The following is a 14,798-nucleotide window of genomic DNA, read 5'->3' as shown; positions in this document are numbered from 1 at the left end:
AGACAGAAGCCTGGCATTTCCATTTGAACCTTGAGAGCATACAGTCATGAGCCAGCAAATCTCTTGTATGTGTATATTCTAGAAACTCTTTATGAGTTATATAAGGAGACCTACTGAAGTCTGATCACCACAGCACCATGTTTAATAGCAAATACTGAAAATATTTTAAATGTCAATAGTTGCATAAATTAAAATTAGGATATAGACACAGTATGAAATAATATATAATCATAACAATTAATAAGTTGTAGGTATACCTGACAACACAGGTGAACCTTGAAAGTATGATGCCAAGCAAAGCAAAATATATCACAAGATATATATAACATGGTGCCACTTACACAGAACAACAACATGCTGATTATGGATTAGCCTATGTGTATGGATAAGATAAAAGTTAATACCTCTGAGGGGGAAAAAACAGGGACTGGTAGGAGTTTGCAGGATGGTCCCAGTGCAACTCTTTAAAACGTGGTAATTACAGATGGTCTCCAATTCACGAGGGCTTCACTTAAGATTTTCAATTTTATGCTTAAAAGCAATCAATATCCACGCAGTAGAATCTGTCTTTCAAATGCTGCTCTTTTCCCCAGCATGGGAAATGTGAACTAACACCCTCAGGTGACTCTGGATGGGAGCAGCAGTCCTAGAAGCTCTATGTTGGAGTGCACAAGCCTTCCTCTACAGCACACTGTTGCTAAGCTGTTATCAGGTAGGTTAAGTGTGTTTCATGAATCTTCTACTACAGGCAGCTTCAACCTGAGATTGAGAAAATCATCTGTGATGTGAACTATTATTATATTCATACAAACACACTCTTGTGTTACCATCTGTACCTTTTTAATATAGTAGATTCCTCTTGTAGATAATCTAACAATTCAGCATCCTGATCAACTAGCCTGAAAAGTCTCCTTATTTCTGATTCCTCAAGCACTTGATACACTTCTATTCTGTGACCACACATGAGAGTCCCTTATGAGCCCATCCTCACTCCTGGCTGAGTGGGACTTCTTATGAGCCCATCCTCACCCCGTGGCTGAGTGGGACTTCTTATGAGCCCATCCTCACTCCGTGACTGAGTGGGACTTCTACTCAGGTTCTTCCCAGTGATGACCACATCCGTGTATCATTTTGTGTCAGACAGTAACTACCAAAGTTTTGTACAAAAGAGGCCTTAATAAATGCTAAACTGATAAATGAATGAGCAAAAATTTAGGTAGCAAAAGGATAGCTCCAGCTCCAGCTAAAAATAAAATTGGCCCTAGGCAATACAGTTAGAAAGCTTTCTCTGGAACTAGAAAAATGGCTCAGCACTTAAGAGCAAGTGAGAACCTGGATTCAATCCCTCTCACCCACATGTCGATCATGACCATCCATAACTCTAATTCTAGAGAATTCTACCACCTTCTTCTGACCCTCTTGAGCACTAGACACAGACATGGTACACAAACATTCAAGCAACACACACATAAAATAAAGAATCTGAAATTTTAAAAATGGAAAAGCCTCTCTACCAAGTGACATTGGTATAGTGGATATCAGACTTAAAATACAGGTGAGGCAGAATTGCTTGGTTTCATGTTTGGTAGGTAATGAAATCAAAGTTTTGTATTGACTCCTAATCTCCTCCCAACAAAGGACTTAATGAAGAAGTCCAAATTTTACTCTTAGGAAAGACCTCTGGTTGTCCCCATAAACTCACACAGGCATTTCCCAATTTCATTTCCCTAGCCAAGGCCTTGTTATTGCACCTTCTTACCCTACATTTTTACATCATCATACCCAGTCCATGGATTTGGTTTAGGCCCCTGGTGGCTTAAAAAAAGAAAATTAGGTTATAGGTTATTTTTGTCTATTAGTAAGTTTGTTAAATTTTTAATATCTTGTCAGACTTACTTCCTGGACGCAGTTTTACCTATAGGAAAGGATTTGTGACCTACAGCCTTTTGTCTTAGTTTAACCTTCAGGATACTTCAAGCAAAATATTTGAAGCACCAAAACTTAAGGCCGAGCAGTGGTGGCACACACCTTTAATCCCAGCACTTGGGAAGCAGAGGCAGGCAGATTTCTGAGTTCAAGGCCAGCCTGGTCTACAGAGTGAGTACCAGGACAGCCAGTGCTACATACACACACACACACACACACACACACAAATTGAAATAGGCAGGGTTAGGCTAGATAAATAAAAATTATAGCTAAATATATAAATACAATCTCTTATTTATTCTGAAGTGTTTTCTCATGAATATTAGAAGGAATCTTTATATTCATGTTCCCCTAAATTCTTACAAACGAGAGACAAATGCTTATAGTTTCATCTGACAGCAAACTGTGTCTTTCAGAAGCTCTAGGGATAAAGAACATTCTACTTTTGTTCTCAAAAGTCAAATGTGGGCAAAGAAGCTGAGCAGACAATGCTCCGGCACCAATGCCCAACTACTGTAGCAGGAAGGCTTCTTTCTAGAATAAAAATGAGAATGTTTACCCCAAGATATTGTAATTTTTAACCACACTGCAAGGAGGGCAATTAACTCCCATGTGAGTCCTAGGGAGGATAAAGAGCCCAGCAGAAGTCAGGGGAAGGCAGGGTTAGGCAGCCACTCAATTGTTATTCCCACAGGCACTTCCAAAGCCTGAGAGTGTTCAAAGCATGTGATGCAGAAACTTAAGTGAATATGCTAATAAAAGGTAAGATTTTCATAGTTTTGGTGGCAGAGAGCTCACTACCAGGAAAAAGTTAATAATTTAAAAAGGAAACAACTGAAGTACAATTCAATATTAAAACAAGATGAACAAGTAATAAATACCAGTAGTAAAGTAATAAATTCCCAATTTGGAAACTTTAATATATTTGAACAGTTACATGGAGTAGGGTTTTGAGAATGTCTGAAAGGCATCTAAAAATTAGTCAAAGTGGCATAGTGACAACCCACTCTATTGGCATTAGATTTGTGCTTGAGAGGAAATGAAGGGTCTCAAATGACCTGTCACCATAAATAAAGGAATTAAGAAGAGGCCAGGAAGGCTGTCAATTAGTCACTGGAGATAGTTCACTTTCTGGAAGACCTCTGTTCCCAAATTTAGGCATTATCTTGAGTAGTCAAAGCCAGTGAAAGTTTTTTTCAATTTCAGATTACTTAAATCAAAGACACTATTCCATTGCCAAAGATATATGGCTATGTCTTTGTTCAGAGATATTATAAAAGTATTCAGAACTTGGCATTTTGATTCAGCCAACTGAACATATTGATGTTAAATCTTGACTCGGGTCAGATAAAGAATTTGTTATTAAAACACTAGCTAGAAAATCAATTTAGTGACTTTTTGATAAATATAACAACCTGCTGAAGAAACATTGAGGGAGTCTCTCTGAGTGGGAATACATGGTACACATATAAGAATTCAATTCTGACCTTTTTTAAAATTGGCAACCTTCAATTTGGAACTACAAATATAATAATTATGATCCAAATGAAATCATTATGCCTGCAAAACAAAAATTAACATTAGCTGATTGTCTCTATAAATACTTTCTTGTTTAGTACTCAAGAGAACCCTGAGAAGCAGGTATTACTAGTCCATCAATGTAGAAACTTGAACTCCGTAAAGAAACTCCTTGAGAGAAGATGCCCATACGTACTCTTGACTACTTCCTTTCTAAGACCTGACAACATGTATTTAATATATGTTAACTGTCCACATAGTCAAGAAATACATCCTTGACCAGGATTTGACCAAAGGCCTATTTTAGCTCAAACCCTTTCTTTTTTCCATGTCAAGGGCTTATAAACTTTTCTCAAAGTGTGGGCCATATGGTCTCGGCTACAAGGTCTCAACTCTGATATTGCAATGAAGCCATAGACAATATGTTCCTGAACATACAGGGCTGTGTTACACCAAAACTATATTTGCAAAACCAGGTGAGCTGTATAGAGTCTGTTGACCATAGTAAACTGTTTGTAAAGTGACAAAAACAAACAACAACAACAAAAGACACAAAAATCACACATCGGTATTTGCATCTCATTGTTCCACTAAGGAAGGCCAGCACTGGGGCCGTGAGAGGCTTATTGGCTTGGTCAGGGTTGGATCATTGAGATTCACTAATGGAAAAGAGAGAAAACCAAGTATACACGCCTGGCTTTTCTTAAGGTTGTCTAGACTGAAGTCAGATCTCACAGAGCAGGTTTCTAAGTCTTCACGGAAATAGAAAAACTATTGTTCATCATTCTATAAAACAGAAGTTCCTCAGTAAATGATGGTTCCGTGTAACAACCCCAGTCTCTGAAGTAGAAAGTCAGGGCCTCAGGAGAATTATCTAAGCCAAGTTCCAGAATGGTATTATTTAGCTATCCTTTGTTAAAAAGAGATGATACAAACATCAAAAGGCTGTATATTTATTTTTAAAAAGTATTTTGCTGTGTGGGGGTGGGAGTGGGGTCATAGGTCAATGTCAGATATCCTCCTTGGCCACTTTTCATCTTGTTTTTTAAGACAAAGCCTCTCACTGAACCTGGAGCTCACCTATTTAGTCAGACTAGCAGGCTGAGGACTAGCAAGCCCTGGGGATTTTCCTGTCTCCATATTGTCAGCAGTGAGGCTGTGGGCATGGGCTGTCACATGTGTGGCGAGGAGATGAGGAGAAGATATCAGGCCCTCAATCTTGCAGGCCAAGTGCTTTACCAACTGAACCATCTTTCCAGACTCTGAAATGGTTTGAGAGAGAAAGAGAGAGGGAGAGGGGAGGGAACAAGAACACTGAAAGTCTTCCATACACAGGCAGCTAGATGGATAACTTATTAGCAAAACAGCCAAACACCATGAGTAAGATTTGGAATGGAAGTTTAGAATGAGATCCGTAATGGCAAGGCAGAAGAGGATCATGGCCAAGAACAACCATAAAAATAACAAATAGTAAATTAAAATCAGTGAATCAAAAATTATAAAGGTGGTGCTGGAAATATGGCTCAAGTGGTGGAAAGCACTTGCTATTCTTGCAGAGGGCCTGGGTTCGGTTCCCAGCACTCACATCAAGTGGCTCACAACCTGCAGCACCAGAGGATACCGTTCCCTGGGCTCCTCAGACACACACTCAGGGATACCTAAATACACTTAAAATTAAAATGTATTTTAAGAAAAATTATAGAGGTGACTCTTTTAAGTGGAGTAGATCAGTTTCATATTCTTCTGATTCCACTAGAAGTAACACAAAAAGTGAAGATGTAAGCTTTCTACATTAAAAGAAAGTGTCATAAATAAGAAAAGTAAAGAGTACAAGAATGCTCTTTTTTTCAAAATTCAAGGCCAAGTTCCCCCTTATCAATCACTTCTATTTTTATTCTCTTTCAAAGGATTTTACAGAATTAAAATGTGTGCACGTGTGAAAGTGCTAAGTAAAACAGTTGGCCCTATGAAAATGCAAGCGACATTGCAAACATTCTCATTACATTGACCAACTGATCAACTGCTCAACTGATGAATTTGATCAACTGCTATGTTGACAAGAAAATTCTGGCACTCAATCTTCCTAATAAGACTTTAAGTTCCTAGAAGGCAGATGTTCCATAATCCAATTTACACTATTGTTAAGAACACGGCCCCTCAAAACCCCTTTGAACTGAGTTGAAATTGACCCGGGAAAACAGAGTGCACTTATTAAAAGGCTATTAAATGAACAAATAAAAGAATAAACAGTAGGTACCCAAATGTACATTTGTTCTGATTTTTCCCAGTGAGCTGCCTTTTGTGTTTTCTCTTGTAGGTGTAACATACAGTGCTCAACAAATGTGCTTTGTGGACCCTGATACCTCCCCACAACATCAAATGCTGGGAGAACACAGAACCCAGTATGTTCCAAGCTACAGACATTTTTCAGTTGCTCACTCCAAGAATGAACCAGTAGAGCCAGAAGGAAAGATGGAACCAACAGAGAAAGCATTAAGCATAAGTGAAATAAAGAAACTTTTTAAAGACCTGGAAATCTGTGAAAGGGAGAGAGAAAGAAGGAAGGGAGACCATGAGAGGAAGAGAGACCCCACCCCTCCCTGAAGTCAGGGGCAGTTCTTAGGAGAATGCTTCAGCCTTAGTTTTACAACATGTATGCTCCCAGAACATGAACGGCAATACAAAAGCCAGGCAGATGAAACAGAAATAATTCAGAAAAACTAACTGAGAAACACATAGCTAAACACAGCTATTAAGCAGTCTTCAAAGAACACAAAGGAGCAATCATTCTCTCAGCTCCACACGGACGCTCTCCGCGCTTTCTTTATGCCAGTATTCTTCTTTCTTGATTACAAGGTTTGAAACAAATAAATCCACCATTTCTCAGCAAGAATCATTTAAGAAGCTTGGGGACTAAGTTCCTGTGTTAGGAGAAAAAGGAAATAGCCATATTCCAAAGGCATTACTGTCCTTTCTTCTTAATCTAAACTGGACACTGGAACTTGGAACAAGCAGCAGGCTTATTTTATTTTTAATGGAATGCAATTGCCTAAAAGCCAATACAAAGCCACACTTAAGCTCTTTCAGAATCCTTCTAGGTTGAACTTTGCTTTCATAGCAATTTTTTTTTTTTTACAGAACCTTTGACGGAAATTGGCATTAACACAATATTGACTATATTCCCCATTCCCTTATTTTAAAAGAGCAAAGTCCTTTTGGAAGAAGAAGTAAAGGGATTAAAATGGCAGATAAATGTAGGATCACAAGTGCTAAAGAGTCTAAGGACATATTTTTAAAATTCTCATAATCTGACCAGTTATGTTGGTCACTAATTAGTTTATAGTCTTGTCAAATCACATAGAAAATCATATTATAGTACCATTCAATGAGAATATGTTTAACAAGACAAAATTAATTATAAATTTATTTGCTGCATAGTACCTTTATTTGATGCAAATGTTTTGTTTCCTTTTTTTTTTTCAACAGATTCCCAAGGCATAATACCTTTTAAATATCTCCTAACAAACAGGAAAGCACTAAAGGATTGCCCATCTACCTTGTTCATTGTTCTGTTTGGAATTGCTAATATATTTCCCCTCACTTTCGATGATCATGAATGAGATTTTAAAAGACCTCCCAACTCTTTCTTTTGAAGAGAAAAGAAAAAAAAAAACCCTCAAGCTATCAAAAGAGCAGTCCCTGTTCTTTCTGTTAAAATAAAATGAACTAGAACTGGTTGTTCGTGATTCCTGTTTTAGAAAGTATAGAAGTCTCACTAAAGAGCTGCGCACAGAAGCTGCTGGGAGTGCTCACGATACCTGATTTTACAAGTTTTTGTGAAAGAGCTCTCCTGTAGATGAGTGTTACTCCACCATTTACGAGGGTTGTTTGTCAAGACAAAAAATAAGGCGCCTCCTCCCCACAAATTAAAGAATCAAGTTACAATCCATTATTTCATTTCTGATTGTTTTTCTTGGTAATAAGTGGGAAAGTGGATACTGGATAAAAGTCTTCACGGAGCTAAAAAGACTCCGACATTAAAGGCTCCAATTAGCTATAAATCAGTTGTCTTTCCTACTGGGGTAGAACAAGAGAGAGAAGAGAGGGGGTGGCTAGAGAAAAGGAGAATTGGAGGAGCTTCCAAATGAAATTCTGAAAAAAGATATCTACTGCAGACTTTCAGGGGCTGTTTGGATGATCTGATCAAAAGTAAGTGTAAAACAAACCCTCCGGAATCACGTGTGGATCTTGCCTCTTAAGATCTCTAAAGCGCATCTGAAGAGGTCTGGGACCCTCATAAAACAAAACTTTTATGTGCAGGCTTCCCGGGTTTGTTCCTAAACCCGGAGATGTGCCACACACTGGCACTATTGTTATGCAAACAATGCCTAAAGGGCTATAACCATTAACGACCTCTCATTAAAATGGCTTTCAAAAATTTGTCACACCATCTAAAAGCTAACAGGTACATTAAATCCACATTCAAAAATACGAATCCTACTGATCCTTATTCCGAAACTCAATGCAACAAAAATTCAGAAACGATGTTTTTGCATTTCTCTTTCAACTATAACAGATGTCAGATGCGAACAACGTTAACTTTTCTGCTCTTCGCGGATCGCCTAATGCCCGCGGTGGAACGCTTATCAGCTGTATCGTGAGCCGCAGTTAACTGGCGAAAGTTTGCGGTAGGAATGAAAACCAAATAAGAGAATTCTAAAATGAACTCAAGAAGCGTGGCTTTAGAGGCTACCCTCGCCTCTCTGCTATAACATTCAATCCCTTTGTGCATGTATTTCACAAATTCTCCCCATTGATATTTTTTTTCCTCTGAGAACGGTGGTGGTGGTGGTGATAGGGGATCAATTCACATGGGGGGCAGCAGGAGTGTATTGCTTTTTAATGCGATTTAACAACAATAATTCGTGCTTGACAAACTAAGATGTCAGAATTCGTTAGGAAAAAAAAAATCATTAGGTTCTCATCAAGTGCAAAAGTGACCTCGCTAATTTGCGTGAATTCAGTTGTTTTCCCTTTTCTAAAATGTCCATTGCCTTCAAAATCCCGAGGAAATCCTGGCATAGACCTATTGCGTTTCGGCCATGTCCCCGCGATGTCTGTGGGACTCAGGTCCTGACAACCTTTCAGCCACTCGGCTCCGAGGGAAGCTAAGCCCGCGCGGCCGCGCAGCCCCGGATCCGAGGGACCGCGGGGCGACACCGGACCGCAACGCCACCCTGGCGGGGGAACCCCGGTCTGCTCTGAGACCGAGGGACCGAGAGAACGACACCCGAGTGTGCTCTGAGGAAACCCAGGGGAACACCCCCCCCCCCCGCAAGCCGGAGCCCGGACAGCTCTGAGGAGACCTGGGGGACCCCAGAGCCATTTGCTCTGATGAAACTTGGGGTCTCGCTGATCCGGACTTCAGGTCTGCTGTGGGATCTCAGGGACCCCAGAACTAAGCCTCTTTCTGCCCTGGGGACATCTAGGGAACCCCAGGAGCGGACCCTAGCCGGCTCTAAGGAGTCCTAGGGGACCCCAGAACTGGACCTAGGTCTGTCCTGGGCAATCCCACCTCCCCCAGGCAGTCCCGAGGTCGTCACCACCGTCCGCCGGCGCGGGCGAGCCCCGCGCTGCCTTCTGGTTGGGACCAGTTGGTTCCCCCGAGACGCTCCCCAAGCCGGGGCGGGACTTGAGGAGCCCGCATCGCGGTCCCCACGGAGGCGCGGGGGATGACAGGCGATCTCCGGGCCCCGGCCTCTGAAAAGATCCACGGAGGAAGCTTCTAGAAAGCGTCCGCGGGACGGGCTTTACCTTGGTGTACTTGATCTCGAGGTTGGGCGTGGGCGACGGCAGGAGCTGCAGCGAGGCCATGAGCGCGGCGGGGTCGGCCTTCACCTCGCCGGGCATGGCGATCTCGCTGGAAGTCATGGGCGGCCGCGGGTGGGTGTGCGCGGGGCGCTGCGCGGCCGGGGCGCGCTCGCTGTATATAGGCAGGTGTCAAGCGGGGCGCGCTTCTTATTGGACGTGCGGCCCACAGGCGCGGGGGGCCGGCCCAGGAGGACATTTGCATACGGCCGCGCGCGGCGCCCGCACGGTCAAGTCCGCGGTCCACGCTCCCGCGGGCGCGTCCCGGGGGCCCTCGACGGCAGGAGCGCAGCCTCGGCCGGGACCCCGCTGGCCCACGGCGGCCCCGCGAGCCTTAGCGCTGGCCGGCCCGGACGAGAGGCGCCCGAGCTCCGGCGGCCCCGCCGAGCCCCGCGCCCTTCCCTCCACTCGCTCCTTCTCCTCCCCGCGGGGTCCCGAGCAGCCTGAGAGCGCCTTCGCCCAGCCTTCCACGTGGCGCGAAGGGCGCGTGGCCACTGGGTGGGGCGATAGATGCTCCCCACGCTCCCAGGGAGAACCTTCTGGAACCGCCGACGCCGCGCTGGCCCCCGCCAGGCTTCTCAGCCCAACTGCTGCCCTCTGCCGGCCCCGCGGCCTAGCAGTGCCGGAGGCCGTGGGCTTCTTCTGCCTTTGGGTTGCCTGGCTATCCCGGGTCTTGATGTTCTCCTTCCAACCCTTTCCTTCCCTCTGTCCCAACCACACCCGGAAACACGCGATTTTCTGTTGCTCTTCTGGGCATCCTGTCAGACCTCTGGTTTGAACTCCCATCTCCATCCCTTCTCGTCTTACAAACAGCCTTATAGTTAAGATGGGGGCTGATCAGGAATCAGGAACCTAGACAGTTCACTCCAGATTGTGTGGGAGAATCATTGGACCAACATCACCACCCCATATAGCTAGCTCTTTATAGGGATTTCCACCTCCATCCCTGTGAAAGCCTCACAGCCTTATCCACACTGATTCTTCCAGGTTTTCTATGGAAGACTTTCAACTCCCAAGCAACTGCTTCCCTCTCACCTCGTTTTCAGAACCCCTTGACCCAACCATTTCTTTGCATGGTGTTCACTACAAAACACTTACTTTAGATCTGTTCAATAACTAAAATTCCCAAATGATTGGTGCTTAGATTCTATGCAGACAGAATGCTGTTGTCTTAATTGAGTTTGTGAGACAAGTACCAGGCTCCGAGAACACAGAGTATCTGCCTAAAAGTGACCCGAGCAGACTGTGTCGTAGAGCAACAACACAGGGAACATTTATGGCCAAAGAGTGTGTCTTGATAACCGAAATAAAAGAATTGCTTTTATTTAAGCTGTAGAAGACTGAGAAAGAATAAGAAGATTGGTGGGAAGGTAGCTCTGTAGGTAGAGTGCTTGCCTAGAATGCTGGGTTCAGTTGCCAGCACCATGTCGAACTGGGGTAGTGATGCATGTCTGTAATTCCCAGCATCCCACTGGGGCTTTAGAGGCAAGAGGATTAGAAGTTCAAATTCGTCCTCCCTTACAGGAGGAGGAGGGGAAGGAAGGGAAGAGGGAGGGGAGAGAGATAGAGACAGAGAGACAGAGAGTGTGTTTTTTTTGTGGGGGGGTGATCTCAGGATTTGATAAAGGAAGGGCAAAAGCCCCAGCAAATAAATAGTTTTTGTTGCTGTTCTTGGTTTTGGTTTATTGTTGTAGTTGTTGTTTGGGGGTGTTTTTTGTTGTTTTTGTTGTTGTTGTTCATTTGTTTTGTTTTGTTCAAAGGTATTTTCCCCCTCTTCCAAGCAGGGCACAATGCTGGAGGACACTTTAAAACTAGATGAAGAGCCTTGTTTCCCCGGTAAGCTCACCACCTTTCCTGTAGATCTATAGATCTATAAGACAGACAGCTCTCAGAAATGGAGCAAGGACAAGACCTTGGTGCTCCACCTAAGCGGAGGCTGAGTATCTAGGGAAGCTGACCTTTGCCCTGCTTGTAGCTAGGGAAGTGAAACTTCACTGGTAGAGGTAGGAACACTGCAGCTGAGGCTGCAAAGGCACCTGAACAGAGCTGTTGGAGAATGTTCCAGGGAGCATCAGATGCAGCCAACAGGGCTGGCAAGGCAGTTAACTCCAGGTTGTGGGAACCTTAATGCTTCTGGGGAATTTAATGATGGAAGTACTGAAAAGCCATTAGAAGTCTTTGAGGAAGAAAGAAAAAGGGGAATCTTGTGTTGGGTGGTACGGCTGAAAATGGTCTGGAAGGACTGTCTAAAAGCATAAGCCAAAGTCTGCACTTTTGACCCATCTCTTCCATCTCTTATTTGCTCCCTGCAATTTGAAAGACCAGCCAGTATGCCTGGATCGTAGGATTTATCAACATTTGATGCAGGTAAATTGAGTTCTATCTTGGAAGGTAAGGGAGTGTGTCTTGACTTAACATCTCTGGACATCTCCTAGGTCATGCTCAATGACAGCTGGTTTGAATTGTTCCCTCGTGGCCCTTCGTAGCCCCTCGTGGCCCCTCGTGGCCCCTCTCAACACTTTGTAATTAGACAGTGAAGTGATCATCACAGGACCAAAGTCTTCTATTTCCCATCTGCCTTCCTGGGTTCCTAAAACAACACGAGGCACTGTAATTAAAGCATTCTTATTGGCTGATCTGAGTGAAAGTACTCTAGCTGTCAGCTCCCACCAGTGGACGCAACTTCCCTGCCTTCTCCCAGTAAAGAGCACATTGTCTCTGAGGCTGTAAACTTTGTTACTTGTTCTGTCTTTTGCTATGCATGTTCACATTCAAGCATTTGTACAGATGCCTCCCTTCATGTATTCAGATGGGAAACCCTCCGTATCTTAAACTCCAGATTATAGCCACCTTTGGACCTTCACTTTGAAGCTTCACTTCAAAGTGGGAACAAAATTTAGCAGGGAACAGAATACTTTGTAGCCATAATACTTGTTTAGCCTACCTTTTGTAGACCCTCGGGACGTATGTTCCTCCATGTTAAAGACCCTCTCCATGTCTCTCCTCAATGTTTTCTTTCTTTTCTCCTTTTTCTTTATTATCTTGTTTTGTCATTGTCTCGTTTCCTCCGTAGATCATATAATTTTGGAAACAGTCTTCCTGTTTCTAAGTTTTGGTCTTTGCCCCTGATTTGGTTACAGCATATTTTTTCCCACCCTTACAACATTTCTCCTCCCAACCTCCCCAATCTGTAATTATTTATTGTTTAGGATACATCTCATTTGAAACCCCCTGCACCAGGTAACCTAAGCTACAGAATGCTGTTTCCTTGTGAAAACAATTTATTAGGCCCAGTGGAGCCAATATCCTGGAGTTGTAGAGGAGAAAAATAAACTCTTGCCTCATATTTCCTCACCTGAAACATGGAACGCAACGTTGTAATTTCGAGGCCAGGGTTTTATGTGAAGGTTGTCTTTAAGGGATACAACCATAACAATTTGGGCTGCATAGTAGAGGCTTTTAAGAGTATGCAAGTATTTATTAAGAAGTGTGCCTTCTAAATCAACAAAAGAGCCTGAGTGGGACCTAAAGATTCCTCTGCAGGGAGGTACCTTTGTTTCGATGGTAGCTGAACATTCAGCTGGGACATCGAGCCTCTATGTTCTGGAAGAGTCTCCTTGTCAGATGGCCAGCTTAATGGCCTTCCCATTTCCATCACTAACCACGCTGACAGCCTACCTTTTCCAACTGATATGCTGGCATTGTAATTTATCTTCAAAAAAATAAATCACATGTTATAGCCTTTCTATCATCCGGGTTAATCGAATCAGTTCCTTAAATGTCTTTAAGTCTAATGATTTGAAAGAGGCACATTGTTTGAAATATTAAAAAAAAAAATCAGGGCCCTTGGGTTGTAGGCAGAATGATCTCAGAGCTCATTTCAAATCTAAGTGTCTCCTAATGGTCTCATCCATCTCCAATGGGATGTGCCTGGCCACTTTATTTAAAATGTTTCCTGAAAAGTCTAACAGACAAGCTTAACACAGAGAATATTTAGAGTGAAATACATATTATTCATTAACAAAAGCTTTCACAAAGAGCTTTACCTATTTTTGCCCAGAAATGTTTAATGAAGTATTTTGGACCTATTATGAAAATTCTATAAAACAAATGCACTTATTTAACATCAATATTAACTTTTTATTGGTCATCTAAACACCCATTTAATTAGCTCTTCCTCCTAATGCCCAGAAGAGGCTGAGATTGGACCATTTATTAGCTATAAAAATTCTCTAGATATTAACTCCCTCGTTTCTTAATGTGGCCTCTGGTCACTGTATTCCATGAAAGGGAATATCTGTGGCTGCAGGATGTGGGTTACTGACTGGTTAGGACTCCAAAACTCTGCTTCAGTACAGAGCATAACACTTTCCTTTTGAAAAGGATCCTCCATGTTTGGGGGACTCCAGGAGATGATTTTAAAAGTGGGAACTAGATTTGTGGTCTTTGTAATACTCATTTCTACTTTATATACACGCTATAATGAGTAATCAAGGTTATGCAGTTGAACTTTGTGTTTTATCAGTAACCACACTTTAAAAGAGGGAAGAAATGAAGATCCCCGCTGGCAGTCTTTTCTGCCAGGCCTGAGGAAAATGGCATCAGCGCCCTCTGCAGCTGATGGTACGTATGTGCAGATGAATAAGAGTTTTAACGTTCTTTGTGTTTGGTCTGATCCTAAAACGTCTTAATAAAATTTAATTTGAATTAATTTGCAGGAAAACATCTTGGAGATTCAGAAACATTTTAGATAGAAGATGGTTTAGAAGGAAGACTGTCATTAAAATATCTTTAAAAAATAAAATTTGTTGAAAAACCAAATAAAATAAAATAAAATAAAATAAAATTTGCCATAGAAAATATACTTAGAACCTGTTCACATACACTTTTAGAGATAGAGTTGTGTGAGTCACAGATTAGCCACAACTATTACAACTATGTCAGGATAGGAGATTTTTACATTTATATTGTGTTGGGGGAGGATTGTGCGTGCACATTCCATGGCGTGCATGTGAAAGTCAGAAAGCAACTTTTTGAAAGTTGGTTTGGTTCTCTCCTTCCACCGTGTGGATCTCCAGGACCAAACTCAGGTGTTCAGGCTTGGCAGCAGGTACCTGTTACCTGCTGAGCCATCTTAGCCTCCCAGGTCCGGATATAGATGTTTTCCAACCATTTAAGTACTTGGCATATAATTCAAATCCCCACCCCCTATTTCATGTTCCTGAGTTTACATTTTTCTTTTGACTTTTAAAATCCCTCACCTCGATACGGAGTTCTTGGCTCCTATTGCTTTCCATAGAGGTCTTTCGTTCCTCTGCACACACTTCCTCCCAAGAGCTGGCTTTTTGTAGATATTCACCTCCAAGGATCTTTGGGGGAATAAGGTGTTCTCGTGTAAACATCAGTCCTGTTGGGGATAAAGACCCATATTCGGAGCCACTAGAAAACAAAACTAAACGAACAATCCTTGTTGTCCTTCATTGCAT

The 14,798-nt window shown here is 42.6% G+C and overlaps 2 protein-coding genes across 2 annotated transcripts in view; one reads left to right on the top strand and one right to left on the bottom strand.

Annotated features, from left to right (window-relative positions):
* Aldh1a2 (aldehyde dehydrogenase 1 family member A2) overlaps positions 1 to 9,717 on the bottom strand; it is a 78,637-nt gene extending 68,920 nt beyond the window's left edge. The window contains exon 1 of the mRNA XM_031344587.1: positions 9,259 to 9,717. Within this exon, the coding sequence (XP_031200447.1) occupies positions 9,259 to 9,375 (117 nt within the window). The 5' untranslated portion in view covers positions 9,376 to 9,717. The remainder of the gene's footprint in view (positions 1 to 9,258) is intronic.
* On the top strand, positions 9,374 to 14,298 carry LOC116073644. Its single transcript, XM_031345706.1, has 5 exons — positions 9,374 to 10,084; positions 11,097 to 11,148; positions 11,633 to 11,679; positions 13,838 to 13,935; positions 14,031 to 14,298. The coding sequence occupies exons 1-4, from the start codon at positions 9,374 to 9,376 to the stop codon at positions 13,838 to 13,840; spliced, it is 813 nt and encodes a 270-aa protein (XP_031201566.1). The 3' UTR covers positions 13,841 to 13,935; positions 14,031 to 14,298.
* Positions 14,299 to 14,798: the final 500 nt, after the last annotated feature.

Source organism: Mastomys coucha, unplaced genomic scaffold (assembly GCF_008632895.1).
Source record: "Mastomys coucha isolate ucsf_1 unplaced genomic scaffold, UCSF_Mcou_1 pScaffold23, whole genome shotgun sequence".
Lineage (NCBI taxonomy): Eukaryota > Metazoa > Chordata > Mammalia > Rodentia > Muridae > Mastomys > Mastomys coucha.
This window is presented reverse-complemented; position numbering and strand designations above follow the sequence as displayed.

Bases quoted from the DNA above. Each gene is read 5' to 3' on its own strand.
- LOC116073644 (XM_031345706.1), top strand. From the start codon at position 9,374: ATGGGCGGCCGCGGGTGGGTGTGCGCGGGGCGCTGCGCGGCCGGGGCG. The intron at 10,085-11,096 runs GTTTGAACTCCC...TCTTCCAAGCAG, and splicing joins GGCATCCTGTCAGACCTCTG to GGCACAATGCTGGAGGACAC. The intron at 11,149-11,632 runs GTAAGCTCACCA...GCAATTTGAAAG, and splicing joins TGAAGAGCCTTGTTTCCCCG to ACCAGCCAGTATGCCTGGAT.